Below are 26790 nucleotides of genomic sequence, written 5' to 3' on the forward strand. Positions count from 1 at the left end.
ACAAAGGTTCTTCCTCAAATCCCACTTACATCTCTTGCCTACAATCTTAAATGCGTGTCCCATGGTCCTTGTACCAACAGCTAATGGGAACAGCTTATACTTTGTTTACTTTATCTAAACCTGTCATAATCTTGTGGACCTCTTAACAAATCTCCCCTCAATCTCCTTTACTCCAAGGAGAACAACCCCAACTTCTTCAACCTAACCTTGTAACTAAAATCCCTCATCCCTGGAACCATTCTGGCAAATCTCCTCTGCACGCTCTCAAGAACCCTTGCATCCTTCCTAAAGTATGACCAGGACTGGATGCAATACACTAGTTGTTGCTTAATCAGAGCTTTATACAGGTTCAGCATAATTTCCCTGCTTTTGAACAATACCACTATTTATGAAGCCCAAGATCCTATATGCTTTGCTAACGACTCAAAATGTCTTGCCACTTCCAAAGATATATGCACATGAACCCTCCAGGTCCCTGTCCCTGCACACTCTTAAAAACTATGCCATTAAGTCTACATTGCCTCTCCCTATCCCTTCTGCCAAAATGCATCACCTCACAATTTTCCGTATTAAATCCCATCTACCACTTGTCTGCCCATTCTGCTGGTCTGTATATGTCCTGTTGGAGTCACTTGGTATCATCCTCACTGTCTGCCACACCTCCAATTTTGGTATCAATCGCAAATTTTGAAATTTTACTCTGTATTCCATTATCCAGATTTTATATTGATCAAAAAAAGCAGTGGTCCTTACACTGAACCTTGGGGAACATGACTGTTTACCTCCCTCCAGTCCGAAAAACAACTGTTTACCACGACTCACTGTTTTCTGTCCTTAAGTAATTTTTTTTTAATCCAAGCAAACACTGGCCCTTCTATTTCATGAACCTTAATTTTGTTAACCAGAACTTTATGTAGTATGTTGTCAAAGGCTTTTTAAAAATCCATATAGACAACACCCATTGCTTTCCCTTCATCAACTTTCTCTGTTACTTCATCAAAAATTTCAGCTGGTCAAGCACTACCTGCCTTGTACAAACCTGTGCTGGATCTCCTTAATTAACTCAAACCTCTCCAAGTACCTGTTGATTTTTTCCAATTGTTAACTTACCAGCCTGTAGTTACTAGGAATGTCCTCACACCCTTTCTTGAATAAGGGTATCACATGTGCCACTCTCCAAACCTCTGGCACCACCTCCCATGTCTGGGGAAGATTGCAAGATTACAGTAAGCCCTTCTGCTTTCTACACTCCCACTTCCCTTAGCAAACTGGTATGCAAACCATCCAGATCAGCAACTTTCCCATTCTAAGCATTGCCAGCATATTCAGTACAACCTTCCTATTAATCTTCATCCCATCCATTATCTCGAACATCTCCGCTTCCACCAATGTTTTGTCAACATCCTCTTCCTTAGTAAATGCTGATACGAGGTAGTCATTAAGTATTCTAGCTGTGCCCTGCATCTAGGCATTATTGCCCTCTTCATTCCTAATAGGACCCACCCCACCTCTTACTACCTGCTTATTCGTTGGATTCACTACTGTCCTTCAGGGGAGGAAATCTGCTATCCTTACTGGTCTGACCTACATGTGACTCCAAACTCACACCAATGTGGCCGGCTCTGAACTGTCCTCTGAAATGATCTAGCAAGCAGGCAGATCACCACCACCTGCTCAAAAGGCATTTAGAGATGGGTAAAAAAATGCTGGCCTTGCCAGCAACGCTCACATCCCAAGAACGAATTAAACATCTATTTACATGTCAGGAGAGGATTTTTAGATTCCCTTTTATGTGAACTGCCATTCTGTTCTCATATTCTCTCTCTGCCGGTCTTATTTTCCTTTTCACTTCCCCTCTCAACTTACTATATTTGGCCTGGCTCTTGCATGAAGAATTCACCTGACTGGCATCATACACCCTCTTTTTTGTTTCATCATATTCTCTATCTCCCTCATCACGCAAAGAGCCCTGGCTTTGGTTCTTATACCTTTTACTCTTGTTAGAATGTACCTAACTGGGACCTGAAACGTCTCCTCAAAGACAACCCTTTGTTCTGTTAGTTTCTCTGTCAATCTTTGTTTACATTTTTCCTGGCTAGATCCCTTCTCATCCCATTGAATCTAGCACTCTTCCAATTTAAAATTTCTGCTCGATTGTTCCTTGTTCTCCATCACTAATCTAAACCTTATGATGCAATGATTACTCTTACTCAAGTGATCCCCCAGACACTTGGTCTACCTAATTCCCCATCTCTTATATCTCCTCCTGTGCACTATCCAATAAACTGCAAAGCTTATCATATGCACTCATATTTTGAAAGTGTGTTCCTCCACCAGTTGCATTACCTCTGATTGTTTGCAACTTTGCAAGGGATGAAGGAGGAATTGAATGTAATTACACACCTCTTCAGTCAGGTGAACAAAATGCACTTATGGGACTTCCTGCTCCCAGTCCCTATGCTTCTATTCTTTCCAGATCCCACTTCAGTCAGTAGAATGTCTATGGATGGATGCATCAGAAAACCTGGATCCCTTATAACTACTGACATCTTTCTTACTCCCCAAAGCTGTTCCTTCCTCCTTACAAACTTTCACTTCCTGTGGTGTGGTTCCAGCATGGATAAGATGCTTGTGGCCCTTCAATTAACTGCAGGCATTTAAAACACTGAGGAACAATTATTCTCTCTCTCTCCCAGCTATGATTACCAATTTTACTGTTGTAAACCAGCACCACATACATAATTGAGATATTGCAGAAAACCCTGTTATGTGGGCAGGAAGAAGTCCTGCCCTGCTACTAACCCACTAATCGGAACAAACCCCAGCCCTTAGTATCAGTTCCTTAAAGGAATCGTGATCAATCTGTAGATCTGTGAAAAGCCTTTCCCCTCACCTCCCCCCCCTCCCCCCCCCCCCACCCCCAAAGCTCATATACGCATATTACTGGCACCAGACACCATTTTAATACCTTCAACAACTTGTATTAATATAGCACTTTTAATGTAATAACCTTCGAGATAAGTCGTACATCTGGTAAACAGTAGAGGCCCCAGGGCCGTTTCCTTGGGCACTTGAAACATCACCACTGATCAATGGGCATCATTGCAAGTTTATTCGTTTTTTTTTTACAATTTTGCACAATGACCAAACAAATATGAAAAACGTAACCATCCTGTGCACACAAAAATCATTTACTGAACAGTGAAATTTACCATTGTCAAAACTGGAAAAATACAACTTGAATTATTGCCATACATGAATCACAATGTACAATTGCATCACTGTTTTAATTCCCAATATATTCTAATACCTTTTACAGGAAGATAATTAATTACACCCACTTTTCATTGCTATTTGCTGCATTACAAGATTTTTGACATGAACTTGATTAGAGGAAATGACTCCCCATTTTCACACAACTGGAAGCAGAATTACATGCATTTACTGCTTATGAAAATGATGTTATTTGAAGAAACCACCTATTCTGTTCCAGATGTGTAGAATGTCCTTCATTTGCTGCAGTCCATCATCTCTGGAGATGCTCATCCTCTCTTGCTAAAGCTCTAACATTCCAGGCATTGATAAGCAGAGACCAGATAAATCTCCACTGCCATGCTTCCTTTGAATTTTTTCAAAAGTCAGTTGAAAGAGTTGAAATAATCTTCAAAAAGGAGCTGTTGATTTAACATCCTTTCAAGTTTATTTTTGGGAAGAAATGCTGTTTGAAAGTGCTAAGAGCCAAATTCAAAATTATTTACAAAATGAACTTCAACATTTGTTTTTCTAGGATGAAATGGATTATGGACATTTATAAGTGGGTTCAAGTTAAATTAAAAAAATAACTGCAGCTGACTGAAACTGATCAGAGCCAGACTGTTCCAAGTTTAAACAAAAGTAATGTAGACGACTTTCTAATTTCCACAAGTATTGCACAATTTTTAAAGTTGGTTCAAAGGGAACTAGCATGCTTTGATCTATTTTTGTAAGCTCAAATTGGTCATAATTGGACTGAAAGCAACTGAATCTCAAATATTGAAAAACCCAAAAGCAGATTTACAATAACCCAAATTAGTTTTTTGTGGGTACCTTATCTAACTGGCACAGGGCCTGAATGCATTGAAATGGCCTTAACATTCGCAGACGACTCAATGATAAATAATAGCAAATTAATGAAAGTGAACCTTCTAGTAAGCTTTGCGTTGGAATACGGGACTATTTATTCTAATGTGCACTGAAACATTAGCACTATATTAGTGCATTAATTATTAAACAGCAGTGAATGTGTCCACAAACTAAACTAAGCTGTGCTTTCCTTCCTAACTCCAGCAGCTATGCTCTCGCCTGGCTTTCATACATTGTGTTTTTCCCACCCACTATTACTTCACATTTACAAATATCACACAATCTCCTCCAATATATTCTCATCACCAATCACAACCAGATTATGGGCAGCATAATGAACAATTACAAAAATCAAAATTAAGTTAGCAAGAATATGAAAAAAATTACAAGTCGAAACAATCCTCTAGTAGGCAAGCTCACCAGTTGCATCCCTACGAGAACTGATTCATTTGTAATCATTACTTCTGCACATATTTTAACCACACCCAACTAAAATAGTAATGCAATACGATTCTAACTTCCTACACAACTCTGATAACAGCTACCCAGCAAACTCTTCCATTAGACAAACTAGTAGTGCAGATAATCTAAACTCCTGGAAGGCAACTTTGCACCATTTCCAGTTATCTCCCAAAAAACAAATCCATTATAGGACTGGAGATCCTGTAACAATACTAACAGATAGACTATCCCATCAATACAACTAACCTACCCGACAGTGCAGTGTTTTAAGCACAGACCAGTCACACCTTGTGAACCAGAATTGTCTTGTGACAAAGAGAAAATGCTATCCACACATAGGAACATTCTGGGCTAAGGATCAGGGCCATGTTCTTGGGAGGTGTAACTCAAAGATTGCGAGCAAAAAAGTGTGAAAAAAAATCCACAAATAGGAGCACCAGCACTAACCCAGTGTTTGAACTGGTAACACTGGCAGATACAATGTACATGTACCAAATAAAACCAATTTCAAAACTCCTCTCCCAAGCCCATCTTTCTGGTTTACCAAGAACACTTTCCTTACAGATAACCTTAGCTTCATTATGTTCTTTCTTACCGTGACAACTTTCTCTTAACTTCATTGATTCGGTTTTCTGGCCCACATCATTAACCTGTACAGAAGTCTTCACCTTTTTCAGCAGAAAAGCAACAAAATTGGATGTTGAGCATACTTCTGATCAAACTGTACTTTTCATAGCCCCGAGTCCCGAAATAACTATCTGAACCTGGTGGTGTATTCAGTACAGATGGCTTTCCAAACCCCTCTCTGTGCACATGTCCTGGAATCAGTTTCACCATCCCATAAAAGCAAGTTTATTACAAACTCTTGTGGACTGGCCTTTTAAAATCACAGGTTGGCCTTCCCCTGTGATGACAGCCAAGTGATTGGATCTTCGGTTTCATAAGGATGAAGATCTTTGCTTTCTATTGACAAGCCTCCAAAAGCTCCACGTTAACAAAATTTTGAATTTAACTTATAAAGCAGTTGTCTGAATTTCACACACAAATCAAAGCAGAGATTCCAAAAGCTCAACACAGTGTAAATGAAGCACGTACCAGGACAGAAAGCTAAATCACAAGCTTTGTGCACAATTTCACTGTAGATCAAGTTAGAGAAGATACAAAGCTTACATAACCAAAGTCCTAGAACCTAGCCTTTAGCTGCTTTGTCTAATTTGAAGGACAAGATATCTCTGGCTCTCTTGCAAGGTTTGAAATTGGTGTTGCATGGACTGCCCAATTCCTTTCTACACTAATGAAAAAAATCTAAAAGCTAAATTCTGTCAAGAAAAATTTTGCATGCATGTCATCAGTGTCCATCAGCACCAGTTGCTGGTAATGCTGTTAGGATTGGAGCTGGTACTCCTGCTCGCTATTACTGCATTCCCCTTCCCCATGGTAGCTTTGCTCTGGCAAATAGTCATGAGAGTTTCTTCACATCAAGAATCATTTCAAAGTTGATGTTGTATTTCATGCCAAAATAGGATTACTTCTGAATGTTTTGGATTCAGAATTGAAGATAAGGCTAGATTGCAATAGTGCCAATAACTATTTTGAGTATATACAGAGGCTTATGTATACATGGACACCTTACAGCACATATTTGCCATTGACTTACATTTAAAAAATAAAGTGAGGTGGTCACATTCATTTCTGCAATGGTTTAAAAGTGAACTTGACCTGTTAGCTACAGGAAACCAAGGGTGTACAATACCAGTTATGGCAGAGACACAATACTGACAATTGTTTTCACTACTGGTAAGCAGATCCCACAATTCCACAAACACATCCAGAATAAACTAGACCTATCAAACTCCATCTGAATGATGAACTAATACATCGAATACATCAAAACATTTAAGATAAATGTAGAAAAGGAATGCAAGGAAACCAAAAAATAAGCTATAAATACTGGGCAAACTGGATTTTGTTTCAAGTAATCTCAGAAGCAACTGGTTTTAGTCTTCTAGACTACGGAATGCAGTTTGCATGTCTTCAAAAAGTTGGATGTAGTCTGTCTTGATTTTTGCCTCTCCATCCTTCACTGGATCCTGGAAGGAAAGTACACTCATATCAATATGTGCCTTTCAGGCTGAAAGACGCCTTTGCATTTCAAGTGGCATGTCACTGCAACAAGTGAGGTCACGTTTAAATATCACATTCACTGCTCATTCAGTTGTGACTAGCTTTGGGACACTGAAGTTGTGAACGATGCTATTAACTCCAAATTATTTAAGTAGTGTTTTCATGGTTGGCAAGCATCAAATGAACAAACAGCCCAAAACTTCTCATTCGGAGTACACTTCAGCTTTGCAGAGTATGACCATATTCTGGCCAAATTTACTTCTCCTTTCATTACTGTAAGTTTGCCATACTCAGCTGCACTCCAGAAAGATTGCCACAGATAGCTTGTTAAAACAGAACTGAAAGAGCACAGTACAGCTCCTTTTGTCTTGGAATGCATATACTATTGCTTATGAAGGCATTCTGACCTTTCGTAAACTCTGCCTTACACCCATATTGTTGCACCATTAACATGGGACTTCAGACAACATGCATCAGCATATTGAATGGGTAGCCAGGTTCATGAAAAAGCAGCTGCAGCTCATACCAAATAGAATCTCATGAGAAACTAGAGCTTCATTAGCGAAGGCAGTAGACTCACCAAGAAGCAAGCATGCAGAAGTACATTTTCACCACTGATGGCACCTTTGACATTATCAAAGTCTCCCACCGAGTGAAATCATTGGAATATACAACCAACCCAGTTAGGCCTTGTTTAATGGTCTTTGTTTGGTTAAGGTTTATTCCACTCTACATCTGATGAAATATAGAGATCAAGAGATCAGCACTAGTGGTGCTTCTCTGACCCGTGCTCCTTGCTGGGAATATGGAATTAGTCCTATACCTGAGCAAAAGTATTTTGGAGGGAGGGGGTTTAATATTCCACATGCTTTGTGATATTGAAATGGATTCTAATTTTATGGTACATTAAGGTTATACAAAATTTGAAATATGAATGGCTCCAGGATCGCATTAGAAAACCACATTGTTATGACCGACCGCTCACGTCAAAGCCCCCAATCAAAATATATGATTCTGATTGCAGTGGAAGAAACGCACTGTCAATTCAGTCCCGTCCCTCCACAGATCGCCTAACATATCACTTTAAACTTTCCAAATTAAAGAAATCCACAGCCAAATTGAACCATCTATTAACCCCTGAATGAGGCGAACCAAACCAGGTGTCTTTAGATCAACAACTTAACTGTTTATTAGAAAAAATAAACTCTTAAACACTAGGATATAAACATTAAAAAAAAAATGTCCTTTCAGATTTACACTTCCCGATGAGCAATCCTCTGATAAAAGTCCACTCGCAGTCTTCCGAGGTCCAATGAGGGAAGAAAAATGTCCAACATCCAAATTTTCAACTCCTCTTTCATCCAGTGATGACCTCGGCAGATCAACAACTCGCAAACACTCTTCAATGAATTAATTTGGCTTTAGAATTTTGAGGGATTATAAAAGTCAGTCTAACTTCCCTTCCTTCAGTTTAAATCAGAGATCTCTGTTCAATTCATGCTGGTCCAGCTGTCTGTGTCTCTCAAAAGCCCGTTTTTTTCAGCTATTTTCAAACAGTTAATCGCAACATTGTATATTTAACCTCAATCTGAGTGGCTGTATCTGGGGCAACCAAGATGCACTTTCCTTTGTAACTTCTGAGGCTAGCTGTTCTCCCTCTCTGTATGGCTGTATCCAACAGCAACAAGAATGCATCTTCTCTAACTCCTGAGGCTTGCTTGTTCTTAAAGCAGTACTGATCCTTTGCTGTCTTAAAGACACACTGCATACTTCACAAAAAAACCCACCAGGATCAAAGCAACATCTACTGAAGGATCAAAGCAACATCTACTGAAGAATCAAACTATTTCTAAGAATGATTGGACTACCAGGTAGTACCAGAGGTTAAAACTCCAACCCAGATTGATGGAACAAACATCTCGTGCATCTGTAGGATGAAACGATTTGGGGGAAAAAAAATTAGGCCATCTCAAACAGTTTCGATAGAGAATGGACCCGAAGCAAGACCCTGATTCAGTTTCAGAGAGGGGCTAGTGGACAGCTGGTCCATGGAACAATGTCAGTGGTGCATAAAGGTATAATGAGGGGTGTTGAGGGCAAGAAATGAGGCTTAGCATGAGTCAAACTACAGCGAGCTTTACTCCATGCTCGGTTGTGCTATACATAACTTGTATCCTTGGTGCTGATAAAGCCTGAAATGGAAATTTGTTGTGCTTTTCACTGCAAACATCCTCACCATAAGAAGAAAATTCCCCAACCCGCCCAAGAAATATCAGACATCGTAACACCTTCAAATCAGTTTCAAAGTAAGGTGGTCAATGCTTTAAAATATTTAACCCATCCTTCTTGAATTTTCATTGAGTAAAAATAAAAAGGCTTTGCTGATGGGACTAAATTTCTTAGCAGGAATCACTCAGTGCAGGGAACCGCTTTCACCGTGTATTGTATCACTTTGGATTAGACCAACCGCCAACAACCATTATCCATAACCAAAATGAAAAGAACAGAATAGTCACAATGTGGTGAAATGACAACACTTTCCCCTCTCCTCCACTTCCTTCCCACCATCCTGTCTTCAGCAATTCTGTGGTCAGAAGTGCGATATATTGAGACACACAAGCACCCAGGAGAGTTTGGTAGAAATTATGCTTTTTCTAACCCATTACCTTGAATTTCATGGAACTCAGCTTGTACAGGATCTCACCCATGTGTTCACGGATAATTGACCACGTGATCTTGTTATCACTTTGGGCAGTCGACTCAACTGCATGACGAGCCATGTCATAGAAGCCAATCATATTTGCCAGCATACCAACAGTTTTGTAGAACGGGCAGAAGCTTGGGTGGGGAGAAGAGAAAAAAAAAATTGGAACAGCAGTGTCAGAATACAATGAGCAACAATATTGATAGCTACTTCAAAATCATTTTGTATTATGCTTTGGAAATTCTGTTAAATTAAGCTCAGCCAAATCCACAATAGCACGGTGGAAAGCCAGAACTCCAAACTTCTCACCACGAGTCACCTCCTCTGATATTCTTCCACCACCCCTACTATCCTCACTTAAGACATTAAAGTACAAGGAAATCATGCACTTCTTTATTGCCCAAGATCAGGCTTCAACCTGCTCCCTTCTACTGTCCTCCTTCTACTCTGCTTCTCTCTCCACAGACACTGCCAGACCTGCCGAGTATTTCCAGCATTTCTTGTTTTTATATCAACTTCTGATAGCCTGAATACCAATCTGAACCAGAAAAGCCAGAACTAAACAGATGCTATGTACTCACTCAGACTGTCTGTCTTTTAATGTGATGCACATGGCAACTCTAGGCTCCATGAATTGCTAAACTTTCAGTCCTCTTCTTCCAAATATACCAAGGCAATACCCAAAACATCTGCCTCTACCAATGCAAAGTAACTGGCAACCGGAGCACACTCATTAACACCCACCCTCTGTCAAGGTGTCTCAAAATGCAATTCATCTCCACACACATCATTCCAAGCACTCATCAGGATATTGTCATTTTTCAAGACCTTTGTGAGGCTACAGTTAGATAAATCATATGGCTTTACTTGCTGTACATTAAACCACCTGGTAAGTACCTTCATTAGCACTGTAAGAATCAGGAAACACAAAGTGGGGGGAGGGGGGCAAATACTACCACAAACCCACATACCACCGCCACCCACCTTAACACAGAATATATAGCACCTTTCATAACAGCGCAGCAGAGATATGTTGTAAATGATTAACTATTAAAAATATTCAGTTGCAATTTAAACACAGTAGATAAGAACATAAGAAATAGGAGCAGGAGTAGGCCATTCAGCACCTTGAGCCCACTCTGCCATTCAATGAGATCATGGCTGATCTTCTACTTCAAGACCATTTTCCTGCACTATCCCCGTATCCCTTGATGTTTTTAATATGTAGAAATTTATCTCATTCTTGAACATACTCTATGACTGAGCCTCCACAGCCCTCTGGGACAGAGAATTCCAAAAGGTATGAAGAAATTCCTCCTCATCTCAGTCCTAAATGGCTTGCCCCTTATTCTGATATTCTCATTTCAAAACAGACATTACACAGAGTAAGTGCACGCGCTTGTTGGGAGGGGAAAAACCTGGGGGAACATTCACCGGTCGTAGGGAGTGTATCCATTCTGCTGCAGGAAATCATCCTTTATCAACTTTGCCACTTCCAATGTTATTTTGTCGGTCTCCGCCAGAGATGCCTGTACAAAAATTTAGACATTTGAAATAAGCAATCAAACCCAGAGGAAAATTTGCCATCATCCCTTTCATCAGCATTTTAAAGTATAACATATCTTGTAAAGTGAAGACAGAGGAAAGTTACACAAAAAAACCTCATGACCAATGAAAAAAAAAAGGTGGCATTTGGTGAGGCCGCAATTGCAGATGGCACATTTCCTGCCCATGCGCAGTTGCAATATCTGTATTAATGATATAGCCCACACATACTATTGCAATAATAGTATATATAATGGGGAAAGACTATGTTTAATCCTCATTATATTCTACTAGATCATAACATATTATGCATAATGTTTCATCAATATATTTTGCACTATATTACATTCTATTCTTAATCCTCAAACCTATAACATATCCATTTCATATTTTCCTCCTCAATTTCCTGTCATAAAAATTACTTCTGTAGGCTGGTACGAAAACCATATCCCCAATTTAATGGCATATTCTGTACAGTTTCTGGTATTGTAATTGATCCATTCCTAATAACTGATTAAATCTGGCATCTGATTACTGCTCGAGATACATAGAACATAGAACAGTACAGCACCGTACAGGCCTTTCGGCCCACGATGTTGTGCCGAACCTTTAACCTACTCTAAGATCAAACTACCTACCCTTCATTCTACTATCATCCATGTACCTATCCAAGAGTCGCTTAAATGCCCCTAATGTATCTGCTTCTACTACCACCGCTGGCAGCGCATTCCACGCACCCACCACTCTCTGTGTAAAGAACCTACCTCTGACATCTCCCCGAAACCTTCCTCCAATCACCCTAAAATTATGCCCCCTGGTGATAGCCCTTTCCACCCTGGGAAAAAGTCTCTGGCTATCCACTCTATCTATGCCTCTCATCATCTTGTACCCCTCTATCAAGTCACCTCTCATCCTTCTTCGCTCCAATGAGAAAAGCCCTAGCTCCCTCAATCTTTCTTCGTAGGACATGCCCTCCAGTCCAGGCAGCATCCTGGTAAATCTCCTCTGCACCCTCTCTAAAGCTTCCACATCCTTCCTATAAGGCGACCAGAACTGAACACAATATTCCAAGTGAGGTCGAACCAGGGCTTTATAGAGCTGCAGCATAACCTCGCAGCTCAAACTCAATCCCCCTGTTAATGAAAGCCAACACACCATACGCCTTAACAACCCTATCAACTTGGGTGGCAACTTTGAGCGATCTATGGACATGGACCCCAAGATCCCTCTGTTCCTCCACACTACCAAGAATCCTGTCTTTAAGCCTGTATTCTGCATTCAAATTCGACCTTCCAAAATGAATCACTTCACACTTTTCCAGGTTGAACTCCATCTGCCACTTCTCAGCCCAGCTCTGCATCCTGTCAATGTCCCGTTGCAACCGACAACAGCCCTCCACACTATCCACAACTCCAGCAACCTTTGTGTCATCGGCAAACTTGCTAACCCAGCCTTCCACTTCCTCATCTAAGTCATTTATAAAAATCACAAAGAGCAGAGGTCCCAGAACAGATCCTTGTGGAACACCACTGGTCACCGAGCTCCATGCTGAATACTTTCCATCTACTGAGGTAACACTGAGGTAAACTTGAACTCTGCTCGACATAATAGCATACACACAACCTATGGGGAAAAGTGCATATGCGCGGGCGGATGCAATGCGAGGCGAGTGCATCAGGTGATACAGTGGAAAGCAAAAGCACCAGTCACCTGAAAATGGACACAAAAGGAAATGTAATTATTTAAAGTGTAAAACTTGACATTCTCACAGCACAGTGCACCTATTTTCTGAAGCTCCTCAGAGTCCAAAGCTGATAATTTCACTCTGAAACGGGTGCATAGAAATAAAACAGCCTCATCAGTCAGCACAATTATTCCAATGCAGCTCAGTAGAGACAAAAATTCAGATTGCTGTTCGGAATATTAATATTCAATTTTAAAAATCAATTATAAATTCAAATTTAGTCCCAATTCGCAACCTTTGTAGAACTAAAATCATTGAATCGAATCACTAGTCTAGCCCCATCTGAAAGTTAGCTGCTTGTGTCTGCACCACAGAATGCAAGGTCCCATAAATTGATGTAAACAGGACTACCGATGAAAGCAATGTCTAACTGTCCATCAATGAACGTGTCGCGCTGCCCATCCCCTTTAGAGTAAGGGTGCCTAATACCACTGACGTTTGGCACTGCATGAATGGTGTTCCTTGAAGCCTCAGATAAAGTTCAAACCACTTTGCTATTAATTTTCAACAACTCAAGTTGCTGTTACTAATAGATCTCGGTGTTCTGATTTAGGCCCTTTCTCTCGGTCTGTGAAATTCAAATCAGACAAATCAATGAATCAAAAGTGAGCATAAATAGGACTTTGATACCTGGGTTTCAAGGGCTGCATGTGCCCATAAGGATATGGGTTGGATTCATCTTTTTTTAAGGAACTACCCATACTCCAACTGTGATCAGAACAAGATTGCGGAGAAAACAGCCTCAGTTCCTGCCCTATGCAGTGTGTGTCACTGACAGCTGACTGGTTTGTGCAAGGGGTTTACAGAGAGTGGTCTGACATACTGAGTAACCTCCAGGAACCTCCCAAATCAGCTACCACAGTAAGGAATGGCTGTAAAGCTGTTGAAATCAATGCAATGGAATGCTGAATTTTCAACGCAATTCTAATGCCACTCAGTAAAAAGAAGTTCCAAAGCACTTCATGGCTGATGAATTCCTTTGGCAGTCACTGCAGTAGATAAACTGTAACCAATCTACACACAGCAAGATCCCACAGGCAACATTGAGATGGATGACAAGTTAATATCTTGTTTTTTTTTTAAAAGTAGCGTTGATTGAGGGTAAAACATTGGCCTGGATACCAAAGTACTCCTTGCGCTTCTTCGAATAGTGCCATGGGATCTTGTGTCCACCTGAGACTGCAGACAGGGCCTTGGTACAAGTTCCTCAGTACTGCACCAATTTGTCACCCCAGATTGTGCAGTCAAATCCTGGTGTGGGACAGAGGTGAGAGGCTATCAAACAGCCCCTGTGGAAACACAATTATTGCACAAACTGGCACGGTTATCAGTGCTGATCTCAGTAGAGCTGCCAACTTGAAATCTAACTGCAGGATCTCAAGTCAAACAGTGGGAGCTGCAAACAAAGAGCAACAAGTTAATTCACTCAACCACAATTTGTATTTATATAGCGCCTTTAACATAACAAACTGTCTCAAGGCACTCCACAGGAGCATTATCAAACAAAATTTGACACCAAGACACATAAGGGGCTATTAGAACAAAAGCTTGGTCAATGAGTTTTAAGGAGCATCTTAAAGCAGGAGAAAGAGTAGAAAAGCGCCGAGCTTTAGGAAGGGAATTCCAGAGCATAGGGCCTAGGCAACTAATGCAGTTAGCTACATGGACGAGTTAGCTACATGATACATCTAGAGCAACAGGAACCTGCATTTAAAAAAGACTGTTTAACACTGAAATAAACAGCAGTACTTTTAGTGTCTGGATTTTGCCTGTTCCAGTGTGGTCAGCTCTAAGTGGAACAGATTTGAGCAACGTGATGCTTCCCACTTCCATACTGAGGCTCACAACACAATGCTCGAGAAAAGTACTCACTTTTCCAACAAGTTGGACAATTTCTGCTAGGTCCTCCTCTTCCTGTAGGATTTCTTTAGCTTTGGTCCTCAGTGGCACAAATTCGGGGAAGTGCTTGTCATAGTATTCGTCCAGAGCACGTGTGTACTTACTGTAGCTGATCAGCCAGTTGACTGAAGGAAAGTGTTTGCGTTGCGCCAACTTCTTATCCAACCCCCAAAATACCTGGACAAGAGGGGGGGGGGAAAAAATCAGCTTTCAATACGTCTCAATTCCTTTATGGAAAATCTTGCTGACAGCACTTTTTCCCCCAAAGCCTCAAAGTTTAAATTCTTATCCTCGAATTTCGATTTCCATGGCCTCACTCTTCCCCATCTCCAACACTGCCATCACCCCCTCCCCAAACTCTTCATTCCTTTGCAGTGTTGGGAGCGGGTGCCTTGAGGGGGAGAGATGGGAGCAGGAGTTGGGTGTGGCAAGGAGGAGGTGGTGGGGGTGCGGCAGAGGGGGAAGAGGTAGGGGGTACGGCAGAGAGGGGACAGCAGAGACGGGGAGGTGAGGGGGCAGCAGAGTGTGTGGGAGCAGGCAATGAATGAGCGTATGAGAAATAAGGGGGAGAATAAAGACAGATGTGTGAAAGCAGCCAGTGCTTTTTCTCTCCCTAATGCTTCTCATCGCCATCTGGTGGCGAGCATATGGATAGATGGGATTGGCAGATTGAGATACTTCCAGTAATTGAACTGCTCACCAACTTTTAGACTCCTCTGAGCGGTGGCCCCACCAGTATCGACACTGGGAGCAGCCTGGATTTTGTGCTCACGTCTCTGGAGTGGGACTTGAACCCACAACCTTCTGACTCAGAGGTGAGAGTGCTACCCACTGAGCCATGACCAATGCTGAATTTCTATTAACAGGGAAGCAGTTATACCAACAGTATGCTGTTTCACACAGCTATGGCCAATCTTACATACAATTTTTCTGCTTCAGGACTTTGTTCAGGTTTGAAGTCCACAACAGAACAAGGGCATGAGAACATAGATGAGGCCAGAGCCAGCCTGGAGATTCTTTGTCTCTGTCTAAAATTATTATTGGGAGAGGGATCAGGGAAGAGGAACTTCACTGGGTTGCCAGTGACAACACTGGCAAATACACTGTCTGTGACTGGCTGAAGTGACTTTCAATGATTTACACAATCCATGTATGTGGTGGAGGTTGGCCCTGGTGTGAGCAGATATGAAAACTGGCAGCTGCAGCTCTCGATTCTCTGGTGGGCCAATGGAGACATGCAATTGTTTTGAGAAGATTTCTCCCTCACATCGCTTGGGTTGTGCGCTACTCCAATAGTCCGATTTATTCTAGTACAAACCATATTTGAACTTTTCTTTCACAGAGGTAGAAATAGATCATAGTGAAATGAATGACCAAGGATTTTTTTAAATTGGCTCCACAGGTGGCTATAACTAGAGACTGAGCCTCTGGGTACCTCATGGTACCACTTCACTCTCTGGTAAAATTACACTCAAGTAATTGTCGAGAAAGACTTCAGTAATGGTTAGGTTTGGCATTCTTTCTAAATAATCTGAGCCAAATTGCAGATACTGCATGACTCAGAATTCAAGGCCCCCTCAAAGCACCACCCTGGGGCGCATTACAAATATATATATATTTTTTTGAGTGGATAGGCTTCAGAGAAATCATATGAGTTTTATACAGGACAAGGCAGGCAAACGCATGAGTATTAACATTTGGATAATACACCTACCCCCTCAATACACTTATGTGGTATATTAAAAATATGAATGATTGCAAGAATTAAGAAACTTCCAACTACCTCATTCCTGGTAAAATTCAAGATAACCTATTATGTACATTGTGTCACATTCAATTACAATTACTGTGACTGAATGTTTTAGTAGATTAAAATAGATTGATCATATTCCAATTTGTTGACTGTTGCCAACAGGAGTGGTACAATCGAAAGCCTGCAGAAGTTTTCAATTTGTTTCAGTTTACCTGTACAATACCAAGAGTAGCTGATGTTACAGGATCAGAGAAATCACCACCAGGGGGAGAAACACTGTGCAATAAAAGACAAAATCAGTTTAGGAGGTTGAATAAAGTTTCTATGTTAGTCAGCTGATCTAGATGCAACTCCAATTACAGAGGTGCTGAAGGAATCATTTGCAATGAGAGAGAGAGAAGTTGGAAAGTACACGACAGCAAAAGAGCGAGAGGAAAGGGAGAAGACAGAGAAACAAAGAGCTAGAAAAAAAAACGAGATTATACACATATACAATTATTTAGTGTCCTGAAATAACGTAAAGGCACAGTTTTAGCACAAGATTATGTTAAAACATAAGATTTAGGACCTTCTCAGTCTGAGAGAAGACTTTGCAAACAGAAAGCCTTAGAAGATCTGGAGCAGTATTTTAGAATAAAGTCTCTCTTGCTCTCTAATTATCATCTTTCAATGTGACACAAGCTACAGATCATACATGATACAGTGTCTAATACCTTGCCAGAGATTTGAAAGAGTACCACGTCACGGCCCTCATTTCTTTCTAATGGGATTTTAGGTATCCTGTGGGAACTGTACGCAGCTGCCTGATGAAGGACTGCATAGAACTAGCAGCTCACACCCTCTGGCATCAGAATGTGGGACATACTTCAGTTAAGTGTGAATAACCATGGAACTGCTACCAAGCAGCATGTCAGATTCCTGCCCGCCTGTCCCACTCCTAGCTTGCTGAGGGAGTGTTTCTTATTGTCTGTTTTGCACATGCACAAGACATCAACCTCAGTAGCAGATCAAGACCCTGATTAAAGCAACTTAGATATGCAGAAGCGAATAGCCTCTTCCTGTTTTTTTTTTCTAAACGTAAATATGGGAAGCGCCGAATTCTAGAGTGCAATAAATAACTTCATAATATATATATATTATGAAGTTTTCAGTGGACAGGTGTTTAAAAATTGCTCAACAGAAGGGTGGGCACGATGAGCCAAAAGGCTATTATTCTGTGACTTAAGCTCTTAGCTCAATAAAACTCCAAGCAAATAAAGAAAATCACACTCTCAATGTACATCAGTACTTAGCCGATTTCATTTCATTATAGACTATGATTAAACGATGAACATGAAGTGGTGCACCTCACAATTTTACCCAATTGAAAAAAAATCAAGCAGCTTCCCATTGGGACAAGTTCCCTCACACACAAGGCTGATGCTTTTAGTTCCTGATTAAACACTTACGCTCCGACAATGCTGACACTACCCTCTCGCTCAGGGTTTCCCAGACACTTGACCCGACCTGCACGCTCATAAAATGAGGCCAAACGTGCGCCCAGGTAAGCAGGATAACCACTGTCTAGGAAGACAGATAAAGTTAGTTTCAATTGTATTCAACAATGAGTCACATTAAGTATTTGGATAATATCAGTCTGCTGAACATACAGATCCAAGTCCAATTAGCTCCAACTATTTTTGTAGAAAATAAAACAAGCTAAAAGTTTTGGATCTTAAATATCCTCTTGTGTGAGAGGATATTTAATCACCCCAGTAAGAAGTCCAAACACCTTGTCTTCAGAAGTGCCCTTGCTTCCCAATATCTAACCATAGGTTAGCGGAACCCAGGGTGCAATCACAAAGGGTATTTCTGTCTTTCACACACTAGCTTCTCCAATCTTTACAGTAGGCATCTTAACGCCTTATTGTGGGAGTAAAGTTGTTTTAACGATTCAAAATCAAGCCTCAACTTGCCTTGGGTTAATGTGGCCTGCCTTTGGAGACATTGGGGAAATCCATCCCAGGTTGCAAGGCATTTCATTATTACATACTCGATACCCGCTATCACATTTCTTGATAGAGCGGTGAGTCAACCATCATAAAAAGACACTCATCACTTATGGGAGCAAATGATGCCAATGAACGCAAGAAGGTACCTGCAGCATGACCTGAATTCACTACTATCACCAGCTCTCATTTCTACAATGAAGAGCAATATTCTAACAATTTGGCAGCAACACTGCACGCAAAAACCTACCAGCAGGCATTTCTGCCAGACGTCCGGAGATTTCTCTTAGTGCCTCAGCCCATCGGGAAGTGGAATCTGCCATCATACTGACGTGGTAACCCATATCACGGAAGTATTCAGAAAGGGTAATGCCTTAAAATAAGTGCCAAACAGGAAGAAATAGTTTAAAGTTATGCCATTTTCTGGTATAAACATTTAGAAGCTTGCATCACTTCATTAAGTTATGATAATGGTGGCGCACAATAAGCAGGGAATAGAAAGATAAAAGTTGGGTGCGTCACCAGCCCACTGCTTCAGATTATGTCACCAAAGGGCAGTATGCAGATGAGGATAAGGATGAATCTTTGGGATAATCCTGAGGTGAAAATGCAGGGGTGGAAATAGAAATCTTTGGCTGTGATTAGAATGGCTAAGCATGTGACAAGCAAGGACAGTCTCAAGAAACTGGATAATGAGCACAAAGGATTATGTGATGAACTGTCAGAAGCTATGGACAGGTCGAGGAGGAAGAGTGCATGGCCGCCTCAGAGGAGATTGTTGTGACTTTGGTTAGGGATGATTTGGTGATGTGGCAGGGGTAGAAACTGGACTGAAGGGATTCAAGCATGGAGCTGTGGGAGAAATGGGCACGGATATGGGAAGCGACAGCACATTAACAACATGGGAGAGGCAAGCGAAGTTGGAAGTGGTCCAGTAAATAGCAACAAGAAAGGAGTCGAGGGTGAGTTTTTAAAGGAAGGGATGATTAAAGCAGTTTTAAAAGATGGGTGCATAGTGTCTAAAGAGAGTGGCAATCAATTAAAATAAAATGTCAGGAAGGGAAGTTGGGTAATCAGAAGTAATCAAGTTTAAGCATTAAGTTATCCATTGGCAAACATGGGGTGGGAAGCGGGTATCTTTCTACCATCTCCTTACCACCCTGACAAATAAATGCAGGGTTATCTTCAGGCAAAATTAATTTATAAACCATCATGATACAGGCCCAATAACGCTTCTCTACCAGTAAAAGCCAAGTAATTCACTATTCCGTGCAGCAGCAAGCAATTTAAAATGTAAAAGAAATTAGATGTTATACCAGTATAGATGGAGGCTTCCCTGGCAGCAACAGGCATGTTTGAGGTATTAGCCACCAAAGATGTTCTCTTCATAATGCTTTCTACTTTCCCATCAACCTCCATTGTCAGCTAAAAGAGGCAAGAGAAATAGGGCACGTTAGCACCTAGAAAGATTAAAAGAATAAATTTGGAGAGATTTGGCCATTCAGCACCCGCAGGCTTTTGGCAATACAGACATGAAGCTGTAATACTGTTTTTATTTAAACAGTGCATCAGTGCATGCCCCTATCACTAATTCAGCCCCCGCCATCATTACCCAATAGGGAAGGGTGATATAATGCGAGCTGAATGGGACACAGAATACATCAACATACAATAATTGGAGGTCACAACTTTTATGAGATTACAAATGCTAACAGATCAGACACAGGACAGGTATCTTCTGATGTAGTCACTTCATATCACAGGAGGTGCAGGATTTAAAACAGACTCTGGTGTACACCTTTTCACCTCTGTGCTGAGTCACTTGGAAAAGGAATTAGGAGATGGTCAATCTCAGTAGACCAAATGAGTGTTCCCGGTGGATTAGTCAGAGTAGACCAAACCCTACATTTCAGCTCGTCTAATGCTTGCTGAACTTGCTGAGGAATCTGCGCTGAATTTTCAGAATATTCTGCAACTTTTTAAAAATAAAGTATTTGCAAACATAACTTCCAAGTTTGAAGTATTTTCTTTTTGAAGACAACTTTAAACTTACCTCTGGGAAATCTCTCAGGACTTCAGACATCTCATTGCCACGCTCCCCACATCCAACATAAATGATCACATCACTGTTGGAGTACTTTGATAGAGACTGTGAAATCACAGTCTTTCCACACCCAAAGGCGCCTGGTATGGCTGTGGTTCCACCCTGCACACACCTTAAACACAAGAACAGGACAAAGAAAAGCAATTAATTCACTATGAGCTGACTCTCCAGACAATGTAGGCAGAAACATGAAAATACTCCTTCCCACCAAATACTCATTAATACCCGGTTAAGCACAGCATTCATGACATATTGACATCAGTATAGAGAAGTGGACGAGACAGCATAATGCATTGTTTAGGGTCTATTAGTTCTTCCAAGTAGCGCTCTCCACACACACCTGCAGTAGATCACCACCAGGCTATAATGCACTTGGGGCAAGAGCAGTCGCCTGAAAAAAATCACGTACAAAAGCTTGTAATAACATGCACAACAACCCATGACCAACCCTATTCCCATATGGGGTCCTCATTTTAACTCCATGCAAGACCTGAAGGGACAGCACTCATGAGTGAAGGCCTTTCTTCAAGAGGAGGAAGCGAAAGCAGATGAGGGCCAAAAGGGAAAAAAAAGTGTGAAAGTGGGCGGCTTAAGTATAAGCATCAGTTGAATCATTATTCTACACCAGTCATTACCTGCACCAATTCCATATATCATCAGGGCCAATTGTGTTTCCTTTAAGAGTTACAACCCATGTGGATCTGGGTCAGTCAGGAAATCTCTGACTTCAAAACCCGCCCTCTGGTGTTCAGTCCAAACACAGTCTGTTTTTGCCTCTTTCTAGTGGAATTGCAGCCTCTGTGGCCCGGGAGCTATCTTGGCATAGAATCATAGAAGGGTTACAGCACAGAAGGAATGCAACTCAAGCTAGTCCCACTCCCATGCCCTTTCCCCAAAGTCCTGCATGTGTTTTCTTTTCAGATAATTATTCAATTCCCTTTTGAAAGTGATGATTGAATCTGTCTCCATCATATTCTCAGGCAGTACGTTACAGATCCTAATCATTGGCTATGTTAAAAAAAAAAGTTCATGTCGCTGTTGGATTTTTTTGCCAATCACCTTAAATCGGTATCCTTTTGTTTTCACTCCTTCGGCCAAAAGGAACAGTTTCTCCCTGTCTAGAGACCTCATGATTTTGAATACCTCTACCAAATCTCCTCTCAATCATCTCTTCACTAAGGAGAACAACCCCAACTTGTCCAATCGATGCAACAGAGGTCCCTCATTACTGCAACAAATCTCAAATCTTTTCTGCACCCTCTTTTCAAATACTTCCTAAAATGCAATGCCCAGAATTGTACACAATACTCTAGTTGAGACCAAACTAGTGTTTTATAAAGGTTCATTGCTTTTGTACCTTATGCCTCGATTTATAAAGCCCAGGATCCCATATGCCTTTCTAACCCCACTTTCTCAACCTGACCTGCCACCTTCAATGACTTGTGCACATATCCTACAAGAGACAAACCAGCTCCTGATCTCAGCATCAGATGGTGTCTCGCAGGAATTTAAGGGAATGCTACATTTTATACCATCAGTCTGATGCATGGCATGATAAGAGGCTGCAGCTGAGGATTCTGACAGTCTGGGGTTGGACTTTCCAACATATTAAACTGAAGTGCATTTGACTGGATAAACTTACGGGAAAAGTGCATCCAGCACACGCTGTCCCGTCAGCAGAGGGTGATTGGCTGGGAGCTTCTCAGTGACTGGCCTCACTTGACGAACTGGCCAAACCTGAATCATGGTAAACTTCTCCTTGATGCCTTCAAATTCAAGTTCCAGAACCACATCCTTTAAAGGGAAAAAGGAGAACGAAAACAATCGAGAGTCACAATTGATTGCCATCTACAAAGAGGTCAGCCATTTGAACAGCTTTGGCGCCATTTAAATGAACTCAGGAGATTTTAAGTCTCATTCACTTATCAAGACATCCACCCATGACTGGCGCACAGTGGCTGCAGTGTGTACAATTTACAAGATGCACTGCAGCAACTAGTCAAGGCTTCTTCGACACCATCTCCCAAACCTGCGACCTCTACCAGCTAGAAGGACAGCAGTAGCAGACACATGGGAACACCATTACCTACAAGTTCCCCACCAAGTCACATATCATCCTGACTTGGAAATATATCACTGTTTCTTCAATGTCACTGGGTCAAAATCCTGGAACTGCCTCCCTAACAATATTGTGGGTGTACCTTCACTGCACAGACTGCAGCAATGCAAGGCGGCAGCCCAGCACCACCTTCTCAAGGGCCATTAGGGATAGGTAATAAATGCTGGCCTTGCCAGCGATGCCCACATCCAGTGAACAGATAAAGACAGACAAGCTGGGTAATTTAGCGATTTTATTTTGCACTTTGGCATCGCTCAAATGCTCTTAAAACCTCTTCCAGCCCTTCATTGACTTTTCCCTACTTCAATCTCTCCATTCCTCTGATTCCAGCCTCTTGTGCATCTCTACACGCTCCTCTTACTCCACCATTAGCGGTTGGACCTTCAGTCACCTAGGCACAGTGCTCTGGAATTTCCTACCTAAGTTTCTCTGCCTCTCCAGCTTTCTCTCCTCCTTTAAGATCCTCCTTAGAACTCACTTTTTGGTCACCCTCCCTAGTATTTCATATTTTTTGCTTTCACCTTTGCAAAGCACCTTGGAATGTTTGTCTATGTTGAATGCAAGTAATTTTTTTTCATGCATTCACAGGATGTGACCGCCGCTGGAAAGACCAGCATTTACTGACCATCCCTAATTGTCCTCGAGACAGCTGAGTAGCTTGCCATTTTAGAGTTGTTGCACCGAAGTACAATTGAGAATTATACATCATCCAGTCTTGTGAAACATATTTGCAACTGATAAATCCAGAAACGCATCTGGTTCAGATTAATGGAATAAATGTAATCTTCAAATACTTACAGAGACATCATAGTTGCCTTGTGGCGCGACATACGTGACAGTTCCTCTGCTTTTTGGAGGAAGCATGATCTTGTGCTTAATAAGAGAATTCTCAAAAACAAAACCATATATATCTCCACCAGTGACGTGACTACCAACCTGAAAAACAATTTACAGCTCAAAATATAACGAAATAAACTATTTTTGAATATTTTCAACTTATAACTCCCAGTTTCCATTATTACTTAAGCTGTTCACCAAGAATGTCACAAATGCAAGTTATTCTTGTCATGGTATACAGCCACTAAATATAGACAGAGAGTTGAGCCAAAATGACTCAGAAGTCAATAGTCCACATAGCAGGTACAGATGACCAGACTTAACTCACTGGCAAAAAGATGGTATCGCAAGTCTTACCAACTCTATCAATACTCTTGCCTCAACTGCCATGTAGAATCTTACTTACCTTCCGAGAGCGCAGCGGACCTGTAGGAAGAACACGGAGCAGGGAGCCAATAAATACAGCCTGAGGATCGCGGCCTACAGCGCTTACCTTCCGGGAGAGCAACGGAGAGGACCTGCGGGAAGAACACTGCGCGAGGAGCGGATAAGTAGAGCCAGAGGACTGCAGCCTAGAGCATTTACCCTCAGGGAGGGCAGTGGAGAGGAGTGGACCTGCTGGAAGAATATGGAGCGAGGAGCGGATATACAGAGCCCGAGGATTGCAGCCTAGAATACTTACCTTCTGGGAGAGCAGCGGAGAGGAGTCCAGGCACGCTGGAGTTTGAAAACAAAGTGAGCAGTGATGTCACAGGAAAGCTGCAAGGTGATTGGTTGGTGAGTAACTGCTGTTTGGGAATAACTCTAAACAGCTGGGTTAGTACACTACTGTTAGAGGGTGCGTGTAAATAGCCTAATAATAAGGAACAAGTGAGTAGCTGGTATTTTTTGAGTAAGGTTTATTTTAACTAGTGAACAGTATTGATTTTTAGTAGGATTCATCAGTACTAGTAAGGTTTTATTAATAATTCTAAGCTGTTGCAGCATTGGCAACTTTTTTTTTTAGCAGTAGCAAAGGGTCAACTAATAAATAAGGCAAAGGCAAGGTTGCTTCAACCTTCAGAGTGCACCTCCTGTGCTATGTTGGAGCTCCAGGAAGCTTCCCGTATCCTGGAGAACACTTTGTGCTGCAAGTGTTGTCAATTGAAGCAGCTTGAGCTCCAGGTTTTGGAACTTGAGCGGCAGCTATCGACACTGCTGTGCATTTATGAGGATGAGAGTTACGTGGATAGCGCGTTTATAGATGTGATCACACCACAGTTTAAGAGTATGCAGGGAGAGAGGGAATGGGTGACCACCAGTCAAAAAGAATCAAGCAGGTACTGCAGGAGACCCCTGAATGCATCTCACTCTCCAACAAGTATTCAGCTCTGAATACTGAGGAAAGTGATGGTTCACCTGGGGAGTGCAGCCAAAGCCAAGTCCATGGCACCACGGGTGGCTCAGCTGCAGAGGGGGGTACAGGGAAGACTGGAAGAGCCATAGTGATGTGATTCAATAGTCAGGGGAACAGACAGGCGTTTCTGTGGCTACAGACGTGAATCCAACATGGTGTGTTGCCTCCCTGGTGCCAGGGTCAAGGATGTCACTTAGCGGCTGCAGAGCACCCTGAAGAGGGAGGTTGAACAGCCAGCAGTCATGCTCTACATCTGAACCAACGACATAGACAGAAAGAGGGATGCGGTCTTGCAGTCAGAATTTAGGGAGCTAGCTAAGAAATTAACAAGCAGGACCTCAAAAGTAGCAATCTCTGGATTACTCCCAGTGCCAAGCACAAGTGAGGAAAGAAAGAGAAGGATATGACAGATTACTGTGTGGCTGGAAAGATGGTGCAGGAGGGAGGGCTTCAGATTCCTGGGACATTGGGACTGGCTCTAGGGGAGATGGGACATGTACAGGCCAGATGGGTTGCACCTGAACAGAGCCTGGACTGAGTTCCTTGTGGGATGTTTTGCTAGTACTGTTGGGGAGGGTTTAAAGTAGTTTGGCAGGGGAATGGGGACCTGAGGGTAGACTCAGCTGGGACAAAAATCAGAAAATGGAAGGCGGAAAATTAATGGGAGAGTCTGGAAGACAGAAGAAACGAGGGTTAGGAAATAAAAAATAGTTTGGCAGTGCTCAAAGGTATCTATTTCAATGCAAAGAGTATCGAAAATAAAGCAGATGAGCTGAGGGCACAGATAGACATGTGGCAGTAAGATATCATAGCTATTACAGAAACATGGCTTAAGAAGGGACAGGAATGGTAGCTCAACCTTCCTGGATATAGGGTTTTCAGATGCGATAGGGAAATAAGAAAGGAGGGGGAGTGGCAGTTTTGGTCAAGGAAACTATTACAGCTATGAGAAGGGATAATATGCTGGAAGGTTCATCAAATGAGGCCATATGGATTGAGCTAAGGAACAAAAAAGGGGCAATCACACTGCTGGGAGTGGACTATAGACCCCCAGTCAGAGGGAGATAGAAGAGCAGATAGGTAGGCAAATCTCTGAGAAGTGCAAGAACAATAGGGCAGTAATAGTAGAAGATTTCAATTACCCCAATATTAACTGGGATAGTTTTAGTATGAAAAGAATTGAGGGAGCAGAATTCTTGAGGTGCATTCAGGAGATCTTTTTTGCCCAGAACGTAGCAAGTCCAAAAAGAGAGGGCACGGTTTTAGACTTAGTTTTAGAAAAAGATGGGAAGGTGGAAGGAGTGGCAGTAGGAGAGCATTTTGGTGGTAGTGATCATAGCCTCAAAATTAGAGGGAGCAGATTTAGGACTGAAATAAGAAGGAACTTCTTCACCCAGAGGGTTGTTAATCTATGGAATTCCTTGCCCAGTGAAGTAGTTGACGCTTCTTCAGTAAACGTCTTTAAAGCTAAGGTAGATATCTTTTTGAACAATAAAGGAATTAAGGGATACGGTGGGAGCGCGGGTAAGTGGATCTGAGTCCACGAAAAGATCAGTCATGATCTTATTGAATAGCGGAGCAGGCTCGAGGGGCTGGACAGCCTACTCCTGCTCCTAGTTCTTATGATCTTATGATCATAATTCAGTCAGTTTTAAGATAATTATGGAAAAGGACAGAGGTAGAACAGGAGTTAGAGTTCTCAACTGGGGCAAGGCCAATTTTACTAAACTGAGGAGTGATTTAGTAAAAGTGGACTGGAAACAGCTACTTGAAGGTAAATCAGTGTCAGAACAGTGGGAGGCAAACGAAGGGGAGATTCAAGGGGTTCAGGGTAAACATGTTCCCACAAAGAAAAAGGGTGAGGTGGCCAACTCTCGAGCCCCATGGATGTGAAGGAGTCTACAGGGTAAGATAAGGCAAAAAAGGAAAGCTTATGTCAGACACCCAGAACTCAATACTACAGAAAGCTGAGAGGAGTATAGAAAGTGGAGGG

The 26790-nt window shown here is 41.8% G+C and overlaps 1 protein-coding gene across 1 annotated transcript in view; it reads right to left on the bottom strand.

Annotated features, from left to right (window-relative positions):
* Positions 1–2978: 2978 nt before the first annotated feature.
* The window catches only part of atp6v1ab (ATPase H+ transporting V1 subunit Ab), a 63084-nt gene continuing 39272 nt past the window's right edge, over positions 2979–26790 (bottom strand). Inside the window, exons 5-15 of the mRNA XM_068034193.1 lie at positions 23363–23500; positions 22088–22239; positions 20395–20557; positions 19658–19766; positions 18592–18714; positions 17802–17916; positions 16566–16629; positions 14574–14777; positions 10847–10941; positions 9375–9546; positions 2979–6674 (exon numbers count right to left, since the gene is read on the bottom strand). Coding sequence (XP_067890294.1) covers positions 6582–6674; positions 9375–9546; positions 10847–10941; positions 14574–14777; positions 16566–16629; positions 17802–17916; positions 18592–18714; positions 19658–19766; positions 20395–20557; positions 22088–22239; positions 23363–23500 — 1428 coding nt within the window. The 3' untranslated portion in view covers positions 2979–6581. The remainder of the gene's footprint in view (positions 6675–9374; positions 9547–10846; positions 10942–14573; positions 14778–16565; positions 16630–17801; positions 17917–18591; positions 18715–19657; positions 19767–20394; positions 20558–22087; positions 22240–23362; positions 23501–26790) is intronic.

This window comes from Heterodontus francisci, chromosome 6, assembly GCF_036365525.1.
Source record: "Heterodontus francisci isolate sHetFra1 chromosome 6, sHetFra1.hap1, whole genome shotgun sequence".
In the NCBI taxonomy this organism is placed as follows: Eukaryota; Metazoa; Chordata; class Chondrichthyes; order Heterodontiformes; family Heterodontidae; genus Heterodontus; species Heterodontus francisci.